Source organism: Porites lutea, chromosome 5, assembly GCF_958299795.1.
Source record: "Porites lutea chromosome 5, jaPorLute2.1, whole genome shotgun sequence".
In the NCBI taxonomy this organism is placed as follows: domain Eukaryota; kingdom Metazoa; phylum Cnidaria; class Anthozoa; order Scleractinia; family Poritidae; genus Porites; species Porites lutea.
In genome coordinates, this window is record NC_133205.1 from 26,176,920 (window position 1) to 26,199,821 (window position 22,902).

Consider the following 22,902-nt stretch of genomic DNA (forward strand, 5'->3'; position numbering starts at 1 on the left):
AATCAACAGATCTTTACTTATTTTGTACAACGAAGGTCTTTCCTAAGTTCCTGCTACCATTTCAATCTCAAGCAAGCTTTCAAAGTGAACAATTTGGTTTCTATGACTATGCAGCACGGTCGCTGTCACTAGTCGCGTGCTCTTTGACAAGTCAGCGGTCGCGTATGCTCTTGCAAAAAAGACCCCTGTTCCCATTCCCTATTCTCTTAAATAAAAATAAAAAGTCGATGAAATCTGCTCAAGCCCCTTACATTGCATTTTTGAGTGAAGTGAACTCCTTCCAAAAAGTGTACCGCAAATCTACAGGCTCTGTCTAAAGCAACGAGTACAGTAACTATGATAAAAAGCTAACAATTATGCATTTTATTTTCGTTGGTCCTTAGACTAAGTATTCTATTCCAACAAGCTCATCATCTAGAAAACCCTTGAAATGACTATAAGGAGGTTCAGATCACTAGAGACAGGCACTGAGATATGACTTACATCCTGACTACTCTATGTGTTAAGCACTTTGTGTATGTATAAATGGAAACGATAGGGGATAAGATTTGAAGGGTGCAGTGTGGTGAAACTGAGAAGAAAAATGCTGTAAATTAATGAGAAGCGAGGAGAAGAATTGACATCGTATGGATAGAACAGGAAGGTTTCACAAATGGTTCAGTATGGTGCACGGGTGGAAGACAAATGGCTGTAATGTGTGGAAGGAAGGAGTACTGATTTAATAAGTGTATGAGATAAGCGTGAAGTTGATTTTCACCATATGGATAGAATCAGTAGTGAGTACACCGCTGGGAGCCGAGATGAAAGGAGTAATCTGTGAATAGAAGGAGTCCAGATGTAAAGTAATGTGCGCAAACGAACGTAAGGTTGATTATCAACACATGGCCAAAACAGAGGATTTACTAAAAGAGAGAAACTCTATGAAAAACTGGTGAAAGACTCTCAGTGTGGTGAAACTGTGAAGAAATATGGTCTTAATTAGTGACAAATTGAGCAGACTGGGAATTATGATCTTATAGTTAGAACAGGAAGGTTACAAATGGTTCAGTATGGTTCACGGTTATGGACGAAAAATGGCTGTATTGTGAGGAAGAAAGGAGTACAGATAGGCGTGAAGTTGATTATCACCGTTGTAGCCTTTTCCAGGCGTGCGTTCAGATAATGTGGAGCGGTGCAAAGTAAAGGAAGCGATACCTCTACCCCTCCCTCGTTTTTATTTTTTCGTGCTCCTTTTTACTTCGCACCGCTCCCCACTATCTGAACACCTGGAACAGGCTATCACCGTTGGGTCAGTTGGGTGGGATCACTACTGAGTACGCCGTTGGGCGGGAAATGGAAAGCGTAATCTGTGAGGAGGAAGAGTACAGAGTAAAGGAATACGAGAAAATGAGCGTAAGGTTGATTATCGACACATGGGTCAAGTCGGGGGGATTTCAACTAAAGGTAAGTGACTCTATGAAAACTACTGGTCAAAAGCCATGTGTTTGTTATGTGAAGAATACTTGAAAATAGAATTATATTGGAAAATTTATCTGGAGTTTGTGCACAATATCCTGTATACTTGCTATAAACTCTTTTAATATCAACGTAAACAGGATTTAACGATTTAAAGTGATTTAATCGACTATTCATTGCTATTTAACAATTATTCCTCGAGTCCGAATGGGCTCTGAGTCAAGAAGGCTGAATGGGCTATTGACTCAGAGGCCATGAGGGCGAGACGGAATAATTGTTTTAGTAAAATCCAACTATTTGGTCAAAAATATTGAGACAAAACAACTTTAGCAAGCAAAACGCGATTCAGCTGCCATTGTTTTGGTTTTCGAAGCCGGCGCTTTTCGCTTCTAGTGGGCTATAACATATAGCCTAGTAGTAGCTTAACCAGTCAGAACGCAGCATTGATAATAGACCACTAGTTGGATTTTACTAAATCCAAAAAAGATATGTGCCGCCCGCACTGATATAGCAAAGGCTAATTAAAGTGGGTAATGCAGTAATTTATGAGAGTCAGGCAACCCCCACCATACAAATTTCTGTAAAAGCAGTTTGTGATTTTTTAACAAATCACTTCCAAACTTGGTAATTTTACTGATTTAAAAACGCTCTTTCCAGCGGAATTGAAAGAGATTTTTCCTAACTTGTTCATGTCAAAATTTGATAAAAATCCGTGGAAAGGTCTACGAATAAAAGACAGTGCGTGACTGCATGTGGTTACTGCTTTAGTTTCGTGGAATATATGGTATCTTTTTATTCACAAATTACAAGAGAGCTATAATGGGACAAAGAGGGAATCTTACGGCGTTGGCAAGGATATGTGAATTTCTCTTAAGTTATTTTTAGAGGTTGTAATTAAACGGAAGTCTTATTCCTGAGACATCCGCATATGTTATTTGATCATTTCAAACGTCTTCAAGTCCCTCTAAGGTCTCAAAAGGAAACGATACAGAATATTGTAATGGCATTTATTGAATATTCATCCCTATCGAGTGAGATTTTATACAGGCGTCTAGTTTTCGGCATCCGCAATATTTTAGATGAGCCTGATGAGCGGATTTCAGTTCAGGAAATTGAAGTTAGCGTTCCTACTCGCAAGTGTACTATAAGCGATGAAGCTCGATGATTTGTCCGAAGAGGATTCAAATTCTGTTTCCCTCTACGCATTGTCTCTGAGAAAGCCGTGAGAAGAAGAAGGGTTATAAAAAGAAACAGACAAAAGTAAAAAAAATAACTAAAATGCTTAAAATGCTGCTGCTTGTTCCAATAAATTTTTCTTTCTGGCGGGTAGATTATGCTCTGGAGGATTATAAGTTTGCCGCTTGTTTCACATGGAAAGGTCATGACACGCATATTGATTAACTGTGGGTTTTGCTTCTAGTCGGCAGGATTGGCCCTCTGATGCAAACTTAACGCTCGTTGTTGCGTCAAAATAAGGGTTTAAGGTTGTTTAATTTTCTCCAAAATGCCTCCTGGATCTGAATAACTAATTAGCTCTTGAATATCAATAATAATAATAATAATAATAATTAAAAATAATAATAGCAATATCATTGAATAAAATGTACGAGTAATGCGTATTGTTTAGGAGGAGTTACAAATTAAAGATGGAAGGTATGCTACTGTATCGAGCCCCTTCACCGGATACGGGTCATATTCGTAAGATTTTGCTTCTTACGTATGATAGATAGATAGATAGTTTATTCTGATTAAAACCGCAGCCAAAAGCTGAATTAGATTAATCGTTACAATAATAAAATCTAATAAAAAATGAGAAAAGATATAAGAAAAATGTACACATATGTAGCTAAAAATTTAATTACAGTTGCTATATATAAATGTGTTCTTAAGTCTCTTCGTCTTAGCCAGAGGGACATACTGGACATTAAAATTCCTCTTCGTCTTAAATTGGATTCACAATTGTTACGAGGTGGCAAGAGCTCATGCAGTTTATGGTCTGAGTTACAAGTGATGGAATAAAAAAGCTTAGTTGTGATAGACTGCCTGCGTCGAGAGAGCGTCTCCAAGTTGGCTTGATGTAATGCGTCGCTATATGGTACAAACGGAAAAATAATTCGCATGACGCGCTTCTGTAGCTGTTCTAGCTCTGCGGATAAATATGCGGGAAGCGCGTTGTGAAACACCGGGCATGCGTATTCCGTTACTAGGCGGATACAGGTCAAGTAAAAGATTAGCAGGTCTTTGGCGGGAATATTCGCTCTCTTCAGTTGTTTAAGAAAATATAATCGACTCGCTACTTTTTTACTTATTTCAGCAACATGACAGTTCCACCGGAGGTCGGATGATATATTTAGACCTAACAACTTAACAGTGGACACTACCTCTATTGCTTTCCCGTTGATAACAATGGGAGCAAAGTCCGCGACTGATTTAGCGAACGAAATCCGTAGTTCCTTACACTTCGACTAGTTTAGCTGGAACTTGTTTTGGTTAGACTTAGCGATCAGTTCCTCCACATCAGATAGAATACGGCTGTCTGTATAATTTAATTCTTTGCCGGCTTCAACGGAGCGTGAGCGACCCGCAATAGTCATTCCTACACCTACCCTGTTTTATGTGGTCAACTAAAACCGACGGTGACCGTACGCTTTGGAGCAAGAGATCCCTTCTATCCGGGGCAAGTTTTCTCCTCATAAACATGGGGCTTATAGTGTTTAATTCATTTAAAATCTACCTATGTTTTTTTGCTTAATGGTCACGCAAAAAATATTTCTGTGGGACTATAATTTAACTAGTACTTCTTTCTAACATGACCTTATATGGTGGACTGAAATGTTGCGTGATCAATCAGAAACTACCTCTTTATTGGTCATTTTTCATACCATGGTTGCATGACACGTCAATGACCCATATAAGGCTGCGTAAAACGAGAGAGGGCGCTGTCTCGATTCTTGTCTCTTCACAAAATGGCCACGCATCTTTTGTTCAAGTTAAGCCAGTTCAGAGAAAACGGAGACTTCATTGACGTTCGTCTGAAGGTGGATGAGTCCATCTTTCCTGCTCACCGCAATGTTCTCGCTGCTAATAGCGATTATTTCCATGCAATGTTCACGAATGGAATGAAGGAATCGAACCAGGAAGTGATCGAGCTCAAAGATGAAAGTATTTCAGCACTGAGTTTTAAGATCATATTGGATTCCATCTACCGTGGAGATGTCCTTGTTTGCAAGGAAAACGTGTTTGAAGTTCTGGCAACTGCCAGTCATCTCCAGATGCCAATTATTGTTCGACAGTGTTGTGATTTCTTGGACAGAGAATACATTCAAGGTTGTATTGACATCCAGACGTATCTCAATCTTCTTGCATTTGCTAATTTGCACGGCCTGAGAGACCTAAAAGAAGCTACACAAAGTAAGATGGCGTCGGTGTACAAGGAGATCTGTGAAAGGGAAGAATTCTTGTTCCATATTGACGCTGATCAGTTCTTAAATCTTCTCAGCCGAGATGACCTCAGTGTTCCTTCCGAGACATTCATCTTCAAATCCGTGATGCAGTGGATCAAATGCAAGAAAGAAGAGAGGATGCCAGTCGCGGCTAAAGTTATCGGAGAGGTTCGACTGGGGCTGGTCGACACCAAGGATGTGGTTGCAGAACTGAACACAGAGGAGATGCAGCGAGTGCCTGAGATTCAAATGCTTATGTGTGAAAAACTACTCCTGCATAGCAACATGCCCTCGGCCAGCTCTAAGTTTGCTGTTGAGAAAACAAGACCACGTTCAATAACCTCGGTAAGTGCAGAAAACCTTTATTTGATAAATAGCTGTTGTTCATGACTTTTTTGTGATAACTGAGTACATGTGATATATTTTCACGCGTACTGATCAAGCTACTGAACTGTTGTGCCCAAACAATAAACCGCACGTTCTCACCTCAGTGCTACGAATATGTCGAGTTCTCGACTAATAGAACCTGGAAGTCTGTTGATGAAAGTTGCTTCTTTTAAATTATCTCAGTGACTATTCAAAGTTAGATTATTAGGAATTCATACAGCTAAACAGCATTCAGTAGTTCCCGATCCCGGGTTCCCGATCCTAGCAAGGCATCGTTGAATTGAATAGTTAAAGGCCTCTGTTAAATCTAAGGCCGGAAGCAGACGACCAGCCTTTCGCCTTTGCTCCGTTTATGCTACCGCAAGGAATTTTTTTTTTCCAAGCATTGCCTCCAGTTCTCATAGATCTGTCAATCAAGAGTGAAGATTTACAACTCTACGGTCTGAGTCAGGCTTTATAATCACACAATAATGTTAGTGCCACATATCCCTAATCAAATCAAATGTACAGTTCTCTTAATAGGGTTTCAATTAATGTTCATTGAGTGTTTGAAAATATCCATACGTTTTGCGCTTGGCCTCTTTCAGGTACACGTTGCAATTTTCCCTGATGGCTTAGAGGACAAAAGGAGGCAACAGGAGGAGGAAGAGGAGGAGGAAGAGGAGGAGGAGGAGGAAGTTTTCGATCCCAATGAAACTAAGTATCTTGATGTTGAAACAAAATCATGGAAACCGTTGCCCTCAATGGCAAAATTGAATAATGCAACTAAATGCATCGGTGCTGAAGTTGTCAGTAATAACTTGTACGTTGCTGGAGGAGGTGATGATTCTTTTGACATGTATTGCTATAACACGATTAGAAATGTATGGGAGACACTTCTTTGTTGTCAGTGCGATTTCGTAAGTGAAGGACTATGTATGTGTTCTTTCAATGAATATATATATGTATTTAGTGACCGCTCAGAGCCTCTGAGATATAGTTTGAGTCAGAATGTTTGGCAAAGTGCTTCCGAATTGCCTTTCTTTAAGAAACTAGATCGTAGTGAAAAGTTGTTTTCTGTGACAGCAGTGAGCATTAAATCCAAAATATATGTACTTCATGGATATTACGGTGAGAAATATGATCGCTTTCAGATTAAGATAAGTGCAAAACCGGCCGTAGTTCACTGTTTTGATCCACAGAAAAATGAATGGGAAAAGAAGGCTTCAACCTTGTCTCCTCACTTTGAATCCAGCCTTTTTGTAGATAATAACAAGCTCTATGTGGCCGGTGGAAGGGTTTCGGTTTGTAAAGACAGCAATAGGCGTATGTATACTTCAGGTGAAACTGCTCCTGTCGAAGTTTATGATGAGGAAAATAACTCGTGGTGCGTTGTTCAACAAAACCACATTCCTTCAAACGACCTTAATGCAGTAGAACTGATAGGAGGAAAGGTCTATTTCATCATCAACAAATTTCCAATTGACAGTGGAATTAGAATTTCACCAAATGAAGTGTACAAAATTTCTTTACAAGAGTGGGAACATTTGACAACCATCCATGAAGCTGCTGTCTTGTGCAATTTACCAGTAAACAAAGAGATGTTAAACACGTTGAAGGCTGCAGTGAAATCCCCACTTGAAACCGTAAACTAATCTAGTCATTTCTTTTGGTGTGGTTTTTTTTTTAAGTCTAGCAAATGTCCTTCTACTTTAGTCAGGCTAAGAGAGGATGCAGAATGCCGATCATAAAAAGAGATCGGAAGAAGTCCGTGATTGACACAAAATTTGTTCTCTTGATAGAAGACGCATTTCCGTTTTATATTGGCCTGAACAGTCCAGTCAATTTTTCATGATTGCAAAACCTAACTATGTTAATAAACTTATTTACCCGTTACACAATTTTTTCCTTGCTGATACGATTAGTTGAATCCGTAATGAAACTGATTTGAGCTTAGTGAGAGTAGTGTAGGAGCTGCCGGTAAGGTCTCTCCTAACCGGTCGAAAGAAACAATGACATGTCATTCTTTCAATTGTTTTAATATTGTTTGGGGTCAGGGTTAGGCACCATTGGTGACTTCTCTTTCGAGCAGCTGCTACATGACCTAAGTGAGCAAAGCAAACATAGCATATACGTGCTCACGTTTACGTTAGAGCCTTCCTTGAGTCGAGGCAGGCAGTGAGGGTACGCTATGTTTTCAAAAGACAATTATCTAAAGGAGATTTTTGCCTGGCTCTGAGTTAGGGCATGAATAAAAAAGTTTAATTTTTAACGGTATTAAGTTTATCACTATGTTTCTTACAGCTAAATCCTTTAGTGAAATAATGATACTGAATTGAATTCCAGTGCAAATAATAATGAATAATTACATAGTTTTAAGTGTTAGTAGATTTTGCGCTCAATTAAGACGAGTTTTTAGAGTCAATAAATTGCAATGAAAACTTAGGTGAAATCGTTCGGTTGCAGTTTACTGGGATACACTGGGTAGCACTAGCTAGTACAAAGGTGCGCACAGTTTGAATCCTGGTCTTAAGAAATAATCGGTCTCGAGGGGAGAGGATAGTTGTGCCAATTTTGGCTGGATATTTGCCGCTAACCTTTCAGAACCCCGATCTCATTATCCGGTTGCCAATTATAGACCCCATCTAAGTCATTTTTGGGCAAATGTGATTTTCGCGACTCCAACTTAGTCACTTTCTGCCACTTTTTAAGCTGCGAATCTTCTCATTTTAAAATCCCTACTTTGCAGAAGTTCTCACCCTAGCGTGAACTCTATTGAAAATGCAACTCCATTATAAAACTTTATCTATGCCCCGTGGATTTCATCTTCACTTTGAATGGAGTAATTAAAAAAAAGCTAGGTTGTAGAGGCAAGTGATTTTTTCCACGGTCGACTGTTTTTTCGCCACTTTCTGGCTCCCTTCCCTTTTCCCATGTCAACCCTTTCGCAGTTATCTCCCTCTTCCCCTCCCCTATCCGTCCCCTCTTTGCAGTCTAAGTCACAGTGGAGTCAGTAGATCGCGGAGAGCACGCGTGAGGGGCGAACGGCGCAGCCGCAAGAAACGAGGGCGGAAGCCCGAGCGAAGAAAAAATAAGAGACTGCTATGGGATCTTTGATTTGGTGATTTGTCGCTTTTCATGCCCCCGGGGTGTTTACATGACACCAGGTCAACTTTTGCGCCGGCGCGAGTTCACTCCGGTTCCCTCTCGAGGCTCATGGCTCTAAGACAAACTTAAAGCAAGGGGCACACATACACCAACCCACGACCTGGCCAATACCTCACGCATGCGCACAGCCATATCACCCTGGCAGTGGCAGCCATGGACAGCTGTTTCGCCCTTATTGGGGCTCATCAGCATGGCATAGCCGCCCGGTCAATGAACATATTAAGACACATTGATTGTTTTACAAAGTTTATCTAAGTCCTTGCCACTAAGGGAAGGTACGTTTTTTATTGGGGGGGGGGGGGGGGTGGGCTGGGGCCTCGGAGGGGAGGGTCCTTTGTAAATTTTTTACAAGGGGAGGGTCAAACCTGTTTTACTCTCAACCGGGGGAGGGTCACAGTTTTTTTGGCAAGGGTGAAAATTACTCCATGTCGCTTCTGTTTTGTATATACAAGCAAAGCTACCAGTCAAGATTAATCTAAATTATTTACAGTTGTCGAAAAATTTATATATCAAAAAACTATCTTCTCCCAATGCAACTAACATAATTGTCCCTCTCGACCCGTGTCCGCTTTCGCACATATTTTGATGTTTCCGCTCGGGGTTCTGGTATAAAATCAGTCAGTCTTTCAGTCACGAAACAGTGGCGAAAGCGTTCCTTGTAGGGACAAGTGGTCCAAAAGGACAGGTACAATTTTGGCAGAATACTATTTGAGAATTCAGTATATTCGCCCTTTGGGTTCGGGAACTACTCTAGGTCTTCATCTTTCCACTTCTCTGGACTTGCGCTTTCACTTGTTCCCGCCAGCCGATGTGCCACCGAAAGAGTCAGAGGAGTAGCTGGCAACCTTTTTAGAATGGCGATTCGGCAAACAGCCACAAGTTGCTCCATCTGACCTCATGAAATCCTCCCATTCACCACAAGTACATTTCCCTCTTTCTATTCCTCGTCCATCCTTGCCCATTTTTAAGTTTTCACCGTACAATCACACACCACGCAATTAACTACTTTGTGCGCAGATCAACGCGGTTATATAACTGCACTGTGACGACGAGGGCTGTTAACTATCCAATTATCCGACAAAGCTGAAAACAGAGCATCAATTTCTATTAAATTAGCCTGTGTACCGACGCCCCCTCCCCTCTCCCCCGTTTTTTTTATGAGGGGAGGGCGCTTCTGTACTCTGTACACATGCTACCATAAAATTGGTCATGCCGTATTGACTCTTATGTCGTCTTTCATTTTATTCAAATGATATTGGACAGGTTGAGAACTTAGCAGGGGGCACTGATTAAATGCTTTTATTCCGGGGATAGTTTCTAAGCGGGAGATGTTTCTTTGAAGGGCGAGGACGAATCCATGATTCGCTCATTAAGGACATAACGTCTAATGCGCTTAAACGTTTATATTTCACTATTGTGGTAGTTTCGACTCTGTTTTGAAAGTGGAATTTTTATAGTTAGTGAAATATTTGTCTGGCTAAAGACAAGTTCAGTAAGAAATACATAATGAAAGCTTCTCATACTAGACTCGTGGAACGTGAGTCTGCTGTTCTCTTTTATTTGTCTGGGTGTGATTCACCGACCGTAAACATTGTTATAATTCACAGATGAAAAAAACCGTCAGCTGTTCATGAATAAAAACCCGGAGCTCTGTCATCGATGGCAATCGGTTGCCTGGAAACCCATAATACACTTTGACGTCACTACTCTGGATGACATCAAAACGGACATCAACCAAACTCGGTAGATTTATAACCACGAGAAAATCACGCTGGTCTTGCGATGCTCGTGTGATACACGCGCGCGTGAGCGCGCGACGAGATTATAAACCTCGCGGTTAGGCGCTTCGCGAGGAATTAGTGTTTGATGGATCTAGACAGGTTCTAAATTTGTTTTTTGTCTCCCTGACGGTCATGTTGTTACACCAAACTGTGGGCTCGTATCGTCGGCATATCGTCCCTTCGCTTTCCATTTTGTCAAACTGTTCCTTGATTTTGGCATGCCTGGCTACGGGCTGGCGGTGAATAGCATCATGGACCGGCTTTATGGTAGGGCCCATATCAAAGGTAACAGGTCTACCAAGCTGGCCTAGCCCTGTGTGCAAATATGAAATACATCAAGAACCCATCTCATAGTTCGTGTAGCAGGCCTGGCCTGTCCCGTGGTGTTGGGATAAAAAACGTTTGAGACACGAGGAGGTGACGTTGGTTCTGGTTGCATAGGCATGTCTCTTGGACCGGAGTTGTTGATGATGTGCTGATGATGATACCTTTATTAAAGTGTCAAAACTGTAATAGCGGTGTATAACCACTAAGTGGGGACACTAAAATAAATTTAAAAAAGAATAAATCAATTAATAAATTAATTAAAATTAAGAAAAACTATGTACAGTATAAGCAAGTGAGAAATTCGAGAGAACTATATACAATATGTACAAATGTATCCATTATCTTATAAAAAAAATAAGAAATAAAAGATTAAGAAGTGCAAAGAGAGCAGTTAGAGCAGTTATTGTCATCTAATAGCATGCTGATCCACTTTTCTGATGTTATATTTGAAGGAGGACAACGTGGAAGCTTTTTTCACGTTACTAGGAACAGAACTCCTTACCTTTGGGCCCATATACCTGAGCGAGTGCTTTCCAAAGGAGACTGTGTTGAATCTGGGTATAGTGAAGTCATGATTGCGCAGTTCATACTTAATTGCAGGCTGTTCAAAGAGAGTGCTAAAATGAGAATAGCTATGTCCTGTAGTCGCCAGTTGTGTAGATCGATCAACGATGAGTATGAAATGTCACTGCCATGCCATAAGCAACTGTGTAGGTGGCATCATTGGGGTAAGACTAATCTACGGAACTGCAGGCCGTGGAACCGCGGAACCTGCGGAACCGGCGGAACCTACGAAACCCCCCAAAAATGACTGTTGTATTACCACTGCTTTTGGCCAACGTGATAAATAATTACAGTCGACTCCCGATAACTCGAACCCTCGCTAACTCGAACCTCGCGCTAATTCGAACCAAAATCGATTTCCCCTGGATTTCCGTCGTACATTCACTGTAATTTTACCCTCGGTAACTCGAACCCTCGATAACTCGAACTCCCGCTAACTCGAACCAATTTTCGTTTCCCCTCAGGTCATTTTCTATATAATTTTACCCTCGATAACTCGAACCATGTTTTGAGCCCTTAAAAAGTCGGGAAAAAGCCGTCTACTGGCGTCCGAAACATTAAATTTTGGATTTCCTATTGACGTGTTGGAGGAGTATAGTTTACTAGTGGAGGCTAATGTTGATCGTCACAGGCTAACGTGAAGCAGCTTTTCTTCTCAAAACAGAAAAAAGCATGCTCTATTTAGGCTATGTTTTGTTACGTTACGTTCTGATTTATAATCTAAAAGTATCTTTTAATTTTCACTTGACATTTCTACAATTAAATGTGATTAAAATGTTCACTGTGTAGTAAAAACTGTTTTTTACCTTACTCTCGGCTATTTTCTTCGAACTCCCGTTAACTCGCTCGATTTCCCTTGAAGGTTCGAGTTATCGGGAGTCGACTGTAGTTACAATTAATTTTTTACAACACTGAGCGATTTCTCACCAGCTGATTGATTGAGAGCTATCGAAAACAGTAGAGACCATTGAAAAGTGTCGTCGATTTTGGTTTAGTATCACTGATCGAGAGCTCTGGTTCCGAAACAGAAAATCCTTGAATCGCAGACTTGCGGGTCGTTGGTAGTCGTCGGAAGGAAATGAGAAGTATAGATTTAAACACAGTAGGATGGGAGAACGATGAGGGTATTATTGGCGCCTGCCGTCACTTCTAGTGACCGCTCTACATCCGCACCACACATACAGAATCTTTGCGACCTCCTCAAATTCATTCTCACTATAAATGTATTATTCCATCTCTTACCAAAATACCCTTCATCCCACTATAATATTTATATCAAACTACTCATTGCGATCTTTCTCCTTTCTCTACGTCAAGGTGTCCCTCAATGATGGTATCGATCATTGAAATTGTTCCTTATACTAAACCTACAGCCGAACATCAGTACCTTTCACGCTCATCGTGTCTCCCCTTACACACTAAACGAGCTTTTCCATCCAGGCCCCGCCCTGACAATACGACGAATATGTTCCTGCAACGAAACGTACAGTCTTGGTCTCCTCAACCAGGAGATAGAAGGTGTTCATACTATCACACACACTCACACAAGCGACTGACCCACACGTATCCCTCTAGTTGTCGGATACCACCCAGCCATAGCTCAATATCATTTATTTTTCACAGGCACATCTACATTCTCTCATCCTCCCAACATTTTGCTTCTTTGTTTAAATATATATATACCTCTCGCTACCTTCCTACAGTACTAACAAGCCGGAAATTCGCCAAGCGGAGACTTCCCATTCGGAAACAGAGCTCTCGATTAAAATGTTATGGTGTTATACACTGTTCAAAGTCCTCTATTTTCCCGCAAGATCGTCGAGAACGAGCGCTACAGGCGGTTATCTTGACTGGGTCTAGCTTGAACTATACTTAAAGAGCGGGGGACAATTTGGGAACCCCGGGGGCCGTTCTCTCGGTACAATTTGAATCCAATTACAAAACGGCTGCCAGTGAAAGTGAGCGCTCGATCTCGACGATCTTACGGGAAAAAGGGGACTGTGAACAGGCCATCAATGTTATAATTGATTGTAACTAATTATTTCATCACTTTGACTAAAGGCAGTTGTAATAAAACAGTCATTTCTTTAGATTCCGTAGGTTCCGCCTGTTCCGCAGGTTCCGCGGTTCCGCGGTCTTGCAGTTTCTCCCAGATTAGTCTTACCCGGATCATTGGAGTGTTTACCTCTTAAATACACGCAGACGCGCAGACAAAAGAGAAGATCATACAGGGACAAACGTAGAGAGCTTCTGTTACACTAACAACGCCGAATATTTGTATGAGTTAAAATTACAGGTGTTGCTGGTTGAGTGATCGTGTTGACCAGGCGAAAACGTTTTCAAATAGTTCCTCACGCGCTTGATAGATTCAGGAGTCAGTTGAGCGTTGAACAAATTTCTGGAAAAGTAGTCTTCATACAATTGGGAAACGAAAGAGAAAGGAGAACTAACATAAAAACAACACGTACAGTGTACACAGGGTTTATAAGCGTAATTTATAGCGTACCATAATTTAAGCTAACAAGAACAGACTATGTTAAAATAAAGGGGTTTTCAAAGAAATTGATCATGAGTTAATACATTCCTTTATAAAAAGCCGCTGTCCGCTGTTCTGTTCCAGAATAGGTTTTAAAATAAGCCGCGAATTATCTTGTACGTATTAGACGAACTTTTCCAACAACATAAAAGTCGATTATCGACCAAGATAATTATACCAATACTCTCCATACTGTGATAAACTAGCAGTAACCGACGGTTACGAAGTGCGGGCCAGCACTTGCGTTTACCTTGGAGATGTGATTGATGAAAACCGCTTTCATAATTGCAAGAGAGAAAACGCTGCTGGCAGGGTAGGTGGTCCTGTTGCAAACCTTATTATAAATACTGCATGACTCCATTAAAAAAAAAATATGACCGTTGACTAGATTTAGGCATGGTGTAACGAAAATTTTCAAGATCAAAAGGAGCTGAACGAGTGAACAACTAAAACTAAAACTCGATCCTGAAAACACGTTGATATACGAGCACTTGAGGGGCGACAACAGAAAATTTATTAAAATTTTAAAAAGATTAAATTAGTACAGCTTCTTTAAAAAGAAAAAAGACAATCAAACGTATCTTAATATACAAATAAAGGTACATAAAATCAAATTGACTTAACTTAGGTCTTCCTCAGCCATCGTAATGCCCTCCCCTCCCTTATTTGGCGTAAAGAGCGCGAAAATCGTACACTGAGGAGAAAATAATGAATTTTGCTACAATGATATTAATTAGAAATGTGACTAAACTCACAAAGAGTTTGCATTTAAGCCTATCAGTAAAGGCCTCTAGCGTTCTCAAGTCGGTCCAAGAGCCGTCACTTTAATCTTACTGCAGCATTATAATGTTTTCTTTCTTTAACTTATTTCATTATGTAAATAGTCGGTAAATATTTTGTGTAATGTGAATAGAGAATTAAATTGAATTGAATTGACCAAGAGTCAGGAACTAGAACTAGGCAAATAAATCCTCCAAGAGATCGCCTTGTTACGGAAATAGCTGGCCTGAAAGCTTGATTAGAACCCTAATAAAGACGGGCGTCCCCAGAAGGAGTAGACTGAATTAGGAGCCCATCAACTCGGAGCGAGCAACTTTCCTGTACTCTTGTCACGGTGTTTTTAGTGACCAGTTTATTTTTAGAAAATTTTTGTTCGAATTTAGTCCTACATCCAGTCATTACGGCTTACAGACCTCAAGATAATATTTTTGACATTTTAATGACTTGATATAGGCCTTATATACATTGTTGATGAGTAAACTTAAAATTTTAGCTGGGTACTTGGTGTGATATTTTAGTGCTTGATTGCAATACTAATCTCTTGTGTGGCTAGTTCTTTTGAAATGCATACTTCGTGCCCCTTTAAGCTCACTGGGAATTACGAAAACACTTATACTGAGAAGTGACGTTAATAGTATAACTCTGTGAAACTAGAACAAGTGTTTCAATGTACCTCTATATTGGTACTATAAAGTTCTCATTGGAGTTATTAGTATGGTAAATTCTCTGTTTTTATTGGCAAATAGCACAAAATTGCATTTTTTGCCACCTTCCCTAAATTTTCCCACTCATCCAAAGGAACATGATAAAGCTCTCCTGGTGAGATTCTAATACCACTGTCAACAGGAAAATTGTTGACCATAAAATAAACACTATGTTCAACTTCTACTGCTCCAAGGTTGTTTGGGGGAATATAAGGTTGGTCTACAACAGACCAAGTGTTGTTTCGTTCGTCATACACCTCAACTTTACCGATGTTATCACTGAACTGGGAGATCTCACCATTAGAGGAATCGACAGAGCATTTCCCCCCAGCAACATAGAGTTTATCATTTACTACAAAGAGACTAGAACCAAAATGACAGGTGCTTGTTGAAGCCTTTTGTTCCCACTTATTTCTCTTTGGCTTGAAACAAAACAAGTCAGCTACTTGCGATTCCCAGCGAGTCCAGCAACTTCTTTTATTAGAATGCAAACGACTTTGTCTTCGTCCATAAAGCACATAAAGATACGATCTGTAAACTACAGCTGCCCCATTACAAAAAGAACCCTCGGGCATGTTAGTTTCAGCTTTTGAATTAGCTACACGTTGCCACTGATTTGTAGCTATATGATATCGATAAGGCTTCCCAGATTGGTATAGTGCATATAAATGGTCGTCGACACTACAAAAACAACTGATTTGATTGGCTAAACCTGCGAAAGATGGAAGTGTCTCCCATGTATTATCAACTATGTGATAACTATAATTAACAAAGTCATCCCCTCGTTTCGCTGCTACGTACATGTAATTACCGACACATTCGGCACAAAAAAATGCTGTTGGCTCCGACAACTGCGCCATTGAAGATAAGGCTTTCCACGTTTTTGTTTGGACGTCAAAAAGTTGCATCTGAGACTGAGGGAGAACTGCAACAAGAACCTAAAACACAGAAAACAAATAGAAAGTATATGTTACAAGACTTTCCTCTTGTATTTATAAATTTGTGCCGCCGAGACGCCTTACTTACTTTTATTTCTATTTTGCTTAGTTCTGCTTATTGTCTTACCAAAATTTAGGCGAAACTCGTTCTTACCAGGCTCGTGGATCTCGGTTTGGCCTTTTCTAAACCAAACTTGGAACTGCTGGAAGGCCTATAGCTGTGCACGAGTGTTTCATAAACTAGAGTGAATATTTCTGGGATTTGTTTCATCTCCTCTGTGTCGAGTTCTTCAATGATTTCCCTGATGTCCACTAACCCCAGACGAACCGCTTCGATTACTTTAGCCGCGAATGGTATCCTCTCCTCCTTCTTGAACTTGATCCACTGCATCACGGATTTGAAGACGAATGTTTCCGAAGGAGCACTGAGGTCATCTCGGCTGAGAAGGTGTGAGAGCTGATCGGCGTCAATATGGGACAAGAATTCTTCATTTTCACAAACTTCCTTGTACATTGACGCCATCTTCCTTTGTGTAGCTTCTTGTAGATCTGTCAGTCCGTGCCGATTTGCAATGTTGCAGATCTGACAATATGTTTGCACATCAAATCGAAGCTGAACAAACTGCGTTTGCAAGTATTCGCAACACTGTTGAACGACAGTGGAAACCAGGAGGTGATCGGCAGCGAACAGTACTTCAAATACGTTTTCGTCGTTGACTTGAAGATCTCCGCTGTAGATGGAATCCAGCACGATTTTCAAGGCAGCTGCTGAAATGCTTTCATCTTTGAGCTCGATCACATCCTGGTTTTCTTCCTTCATACCGTGAGTAAACATGGCGTGGAAATAGTCAGAGCTCGCAGCGAGCATAACGCGATGAGCCGAGAAAACGTCTTCGCCCACTTTCAACCAAACATCAATGAATTCACCTTGTTCTCGAAACTGTGCGCACTTTGACAAAAGAAGCTCTGAATGAGCAACCATAATTGAAACTAAAGATTACCGACGCTGCCGACGCAAAGAGAAACGCAGAATATCAGTTCCAAACTATATTGGGACAATTTTGCTTAGGTCGATTAATTCTTATGTCCTAATTATAATCTTTATATGCTAATGAGGGAAATAATTAAAAGGAACGCAGCAAATGTTCTTTTCTTTCTCAGCTTCCGAGTGTATGCTGAAGCGTATAATATCTAATTGAATTTTCCACAAAGAAGAGTCAACGGTAAGGAGAAAGTTTGTGCAACTTTATTGGCTGTTTTCGAACGGAAGCGATATTCTTTAAAACATATCCTAAGGCAACATTCCAGCGGTCTAGCACACTGACGAAATTTATGCATATATGTAGTATTCTATAACAGGAACTTTAGCCAAGGCAAGGCTAAAGCAAGAAAAATAATTGAGATAGTAAAAGTGATAGAAAATTTCGATGCGGCTGCACGGGGGCATTAATTTTGCAAGATTGAAGTTAAAATGGTGGTTGGGTGCCTTTTTCCGAGCGAAGCAAGGCGCGAAGCGAATTTATAATTTTGTCGCGCGCGAAGCGCGTGGAATGCGTGAGGATCGTAGGCAGTCTTGGCTGCCATGTTGGAGGGCAAGAGTATACCCTCCAACATGGCGGCCAATACAAATCATACTACTTTGTTGAAAAATCAAAGTGCCATACAATATCTCCCTAAAATGCGTTTACTCTCAAATCTCGGGTGTAAGATAATTTTTATGTGCTCTGTCAATTTTTGGCATCAGCAAGATTCCAACTACCCTGGGTACCAGGGGTTTTTGTCGTGTGCGGCGGGAATTTTCGGGAATCGGCTGGTCACTATAAAGACTTGACAGAAACAGGAAACCTCGTTAGAAAAGTCTCTGGCAGCCAGGGAAGATTCCAACTCTTTGTTTAAAGGAAGCATTGGTCACGTGACCTCCTAGTGCAAGTGGTTATGGGCTCCTGAAGTGGCCTATTATCCATGCTTCGAAAAAAGATGATTTAGAGGATATCATATAAACTAGGTTTCAAATTCTAACTAAACTCCGCTGAATGTAACCCAAGCAGAGCTGGGGATTTTACTCTATGTAAAAAGTCGAGCATTTAAAGCTGTTGCACCGTGTAACGGTGTGCGAAGGATCACTGACTAGCCTACAGGCTGACGACAGTTTCACCTGCAATTCTTCTGCGGTGTAATGGACCTATGTGAGTCGAAAAAAAAAACACGAATTTTCACTATATTCCTATTTCCTCTTGTCCAGCCTCCTTCCGCGTTCCCGGCGTTGACAATCGTGGTACCTTCTCTCTATCAATCCCTAGGTGGTATGTGTTTGGAAGATTAGCTCAGGTTAATAACGAATGCATCGCCTGGGTGTCCGACTGGGGTGGGTTTTGATAACTGATTTTTATGTGTATTATTTGACTTAAAAGTCTGATTAAGTAACTTGTACCAACTTTATTTACCGGTTATTTTAATGACTGTGTTAATATCACGGAACTAGAAATTAAGGGCTTGTTATCATTTAATTTCTTACAATGTTAAACTATAACACCCAAAACCTAAAAACATCGCCGCTTAATATCATATCTACAAGTACCATACCCTGATTCGGCCAATTAATGACCTGAGAACGGGCTCTGTTTTCGTTTCGCTCCGTAAATAAAATTCTGGCGGGAAAGCTCTACCACGTAAGAGAGAATGTATGGAAGCTGATAAAATTGGGCCTGATCTCAGGTTAGCCAATTATATAAGTTAGCGTTAAAAACTATACTAGCTAGAGAGAAAGGCCCACTACTGACTACTTTATTTTGCAGCTACCTATTAATTTGTTATTAACAAACATGGATCCTTAGAAGTTTAGGGAGGTTCTTGCCACTAAAGAGTTGTGATCTATCTTCAGGAAAACATGTAAGAAACACGGGGACTTATTACGTAATGTTATCTAAGGTAAAACTGAATTCATGTGAAAAAAAATACTTCCTTCTCATACTTATGTGGGGCAAACAATAAAATTCAACTTATTAACATAACTAGACAATAAATACGTAAATTTTTATTCTCTAGACTAGTTTAAGTGGCTGTAATGACTGTAATCGCCAGGGTTCTTCTGTTTAGTCAGTTCAAGTTGTGTTGGGTTTCGATAGCAAGAGGTAAAAAAGAATAAAAGTAATTTTAGCATAAAAATATCTTTATCCTCTCTTAAGTCGTGTTTGGCTATTTCTCTTTAATGGCGAATAACAGAGGGCAGCTGTCCAGGAAATGTTCCCTAGTTTTCCCCACTTAAGGAAAGAGGATACACCTCCCCTGGTGGGATTCTAACACCACTATCAATTGGAAATTTGTTGATAATGAAATAAACCCTCCCCTCTACTTCCACTGCACCAAGGTTGTTTTCTGGAATACGTTTTTGTTCAACAACGGACCAATTGTTGTTATCTTGGTCATAAACCTCTACGGGTGCTCGGTTACCTTGCAGTGAACCGTTGGGAAGAATATCAACCGTACTCCCTGCTACATAAAGTTTACCATTAACTACAGAAAGACTGGACCCAAAATGAAGATGGCAGGAGTTGATGCTTTTTCTTCCCACATATTCTTTGCAGGGTCCAAACAAAGCAGCACTGCACACTGCACAGCCCACGATCGACTGCCATCACATCTTTTCCCATAAAGTACAAACACCTTGGAATGGAGTACAGCCGTCCCACTATTCAAAAAAATAACTCCCCTTGGAACAGTTTCTTTTGCAAAACTTTGCCACTGTCGTTCAGAAAAGCTATACCTCTGAGGAATCTTAGTACAATCAGAATTAAATGCATACATGTACAGTACACAGGTGGCTTAATTCTCCATTAGACTGTGAATGTTTTTCCCATATGTTTTTCTCTAAATCATACCAATAAATGTAGCCATTACAATTATCCTTAATGGATCCAGCAACAAAAATTTTGCTGCCAACGGTCTCTGCACAATAGACGGATGTTGTGTCAGCTGGTGACGCTAAGGAGGTCAATGGCATGACTTTGAATAAAAATCAAAATAATGCATGTTACCGTTCCCGGGAGCACAGCAATAAGGGCCTGCAATTAAAAACAGTACAAACTTTAATGTTAGTCCAATTTCGTTTAAGGCCTGTGGAGGTAGAGTGAGGTGGACGAATAGCAATAACAACGAAACTCAGTAAAACAAAGTTCAAGCAGGGAAAACTGAAAATATTAATGAATCTCGTGCTTTAACCAGCTTCTCACACATTTAAAGTATAGGAGGGCTTGTGAATGCCTACATCGCTTACAATAACGCCAGAAGCATTAGCGCTATTGAGATAAAAACTTGAACTTCCCCGATCAAAATTTACCTATTTCTCACTAAAATACACATACAACTTCTTACTGAGCCCGTTGTACGCAGTTTTCCTTTTTCTTCGCCAAATGCGTAGCTTGACGGAATGTAGCTGTACAAGAGTGATTCGTAAAGTGGTGTATGAATCTCTGGCACTTGTTGCATTTCCTCGGGGCTTAGTTCTCTTATTATTTCCCTCCCCCCAGTCCCGAACGAAGTGCTCCAATGACTTTAGCCGCTAATGGTATCCTCTCTTCTTTCTTGTGTTTGATCCACTGCATCACGGATTTGAAGACGATTGTTTCTGAAGGAGCACTGAGGTCATCTCGGCTGAGAAGGTGTGAGAGCTGATCGGCGTCAATATGGGAAAAGAATTCCTCATTTTCACAAACTTCCTTGTATATTGACACCATCTTGCTCTGTGTGGCTTTTTGTAAGTCTGTTAGTCCGTGCCGATTTGCAATGGTGCAGATCGGACAATAAATCTCCACAACAAATGGAAGCTGGACAAACAGGGTTTGCAAGTAATCACAACACTGTTGAACAACACTTGAAAGCTCTTGAAACTTGGAGGTGATCGGCTGCGACTAGAATTTCAAATACGTTTTCATCGTTGACTTGAAGATCTCCGCTGTACTGGAATCCAGCACGATCTTCAAGGCAGCTGCTGAAATGCTTTCATCTTTGAGCTCGATCACTTCCTGGTTCGACTCTTTCATTCCATAAGCAAACATGGCATGGAAATAATCGCTGCTAGCAGCGAGCACGAAGCGATGAGCTGAGAAAAGTTCTTCCCCCACTTTTAAATGAACATTAATAAATTCACCTTGTTCTCTAAACTGAGCACGCTTCAACAAAAGAATCTCTGAATGGGGAAACATACTAATATCGGCGAAGAAAACTGACTCTGAGTTAATAGGATTCGTGATTGAGTGACCTAAAATCTCATTAATTACGTCATTTAAAGCGTCACGAAAATTGTTCCTTGGGAAGCTAATACAGATGCGGAAGCAACCTTATTGATATAATTTTTTTTCTTACTTTCCCTTTTCTGCATTGAGTTGATTGGAAAGATAAGCCTTTGTAAGCGTTTGTTCTTTTCCATTGTCAACTCGTTAGTACCCCACATCCGCCACTACAGATTGACGCAACAACGACTTCTTTTACAGCATCTAACGTCTGTATGTCAACTTGTTTTCTCTCTGTAAGGTTGACAAGACCGTCGGTTGACAAACTATTTTAACGAAACCTAATGCGCTCCGGTGCTTCGATAATACTATCATTACTTAATAATCAAGGTAAATTAAAGTGACCGTTTCAACTCGGTATGAATATGAGTGAGTAAAAGCAATGTACAGTATAATCCAGATTTCTCGAACCCATGGTTTCTCGAAATTCCTCATAACTCGAACCAAACCACTCAGAAACTGAAATCTTACCCCAGATTTTTCAAGCCTCCCGATAATTTGAACCTATCGTATTTGCTTTTCCCCAGCTGGTTTGAAAAATCGGAATTCCACTGGAGACCTTGTTTATCGTCGCGCGGGGATATGGTCAGTGCACTCAGTCATTAAAATATTATAAATGTTTTTAGTCTGATGGGTTCATTGGACCTCCGGACCCCTCCCTAAATCCGCCAAGAAATATCTAGCGCCTAAATGCACGCTAATACTCGCATACAAAATAGACAAATACTGTTTAAATGGCTTCTCTACTTCTATGAGTTGAAATTACATGGGTAACTGATTGTTGGTGTTAACCAGGTGCAAACGTTGTCAAAGAGTCCCTCAAGTTCTTAATAGATTCAGGAGTCACTGAAGAGCTTGAACAAATGTCTTGAAAAATAGTCTTCATATCGCTGAGAAAGGAGAGAGAGAGAAAAAAGGGAACTGATATAAAAATGTGCACATGTCGTAATAGGGGTTATAAACTTATACCCCAATTCATGGTTAACAGTAATAAACATTAGACTAAGATACGGTAAATTATAGTTTTTTTGTTTTAAGACATGAAGTTAATAGATTTCTTTGTAGAAAATCGCTAAATATAAAAGCACTAGCCAGACAGTTTTTACTAAACCACTCTTAGCTGTTCTGTTTCAGTAACGGTTTTAAAATTTTTATCTAACCTCAAATTATCCTATAGGTGTTAGAAGAACCCTTTCAACGTCTGAAAGTCACTGATCACCGTGATACAAACACTTCTCATATTGAGATAAACCAGAGATAAGAAAAAAATGTAAGGCTAGATACTGAACTGAAGGAAAAGAGAAAGCTCCCAGAAGGAGATCCGAAACCGCGTGACGGCGTGACATATGTTTAAGCAACCGCAACGGTAACAGCAAAGACAGCTTCAAAAAATCAGTAGGGAGCTCTTGCATCACACTTTCTGGTGCATTTCTTTGTAGTCACTACACGACTACGACAAGAAATTTGCTGAAGCGACTTTTACAGAGGACGGAAACACACGAACTATTTCTTAACAACTCACTACGAATCCAAGAAAATTGGCATGCCCTAA

At 40.4% G+C, this 22,902-nt stretch overlaps 3 protein-coding genes and 1 pseudogene across 5 annotated transcripts in view; 1 reads left to right on the plus strand and 3 right to left on the minus strand.

Annotated features, from left to right (window-relative positions):
• The first annotated feature begins 4,349 nt into the window (after positions 1-4,349).
• LOC140937032 (kelch-like protein 26) lies at positions 4,350-7,716 on the plus strand. The gene is made up of 2 exons (XM_073386556.1): positions 4,350-5,243; positions 5,873-7,716. The coding sequence occupies exons 1-2, from the start codon at positions 4,422-4,424 to the stop codon at positions 6,917-6,919; spliced, it is 1,869 nt and encodes a 622-aa protein (XP_073242657.1). The 5' UTR covers positions 4,350-4,421; the 3' UTR covers positions 6,920-7,716.
• Positions 7,717-14,138: 6,422 nt separating this feature from the next.
• Positions 14,139-17,081, minus strand: LOC140937343 (kelch-like protein 12). Its single transcript, XM_073386896.1, has 2 exons — positions 16,217-17,081; positions 14,139-16,062 (listed from the first exon to the last, which is right to left on the minus strand). Exons 1-2 carry the CDS (start codon positions 17,042-17,044, stop codon positions 15,130-15,132), a joined length of 1,761 nt encoding a protein of 586 aa, XP_073242997.1. The 5' UTR covers positions 17,045-17,081; the 3' UTR covers positions 14,139-15,129.
• A 1,745-nt stretch (positions 17,082-18,826) lies between these two features.
• On the minus strand, positions 18,827-21,271 carry LOC140937653 (kelch repeat and BTB domain-containing protein 2-like; annotated as a pseudogene).
• An 821-nt stretch (positions 21,272-22,092) lies between these two features.
• The window catches only part of LOC140937652 (DNA mismatch repair protein Msh3-like), a 16,152-nt gene continuing 15,342 nt past the window's right edge, over positions 22,093-22,902 (minus strand). For all 3 annotated transcript variants that reach the window (XM_073387210.1, XM_073387209.1, XM_073387208.1), the window contains one exon: positions 22,093-22,240. In XM_073387210.1, the coding sequence (XP_073243311.1) occupies positions 22,138-22,240 (103 nt within the window). In that variant the 3' untranslated portion in view covers positions 22,093-22,137. The remainder of the gene's footprint in view (positions 22,241-22,902) is intronic.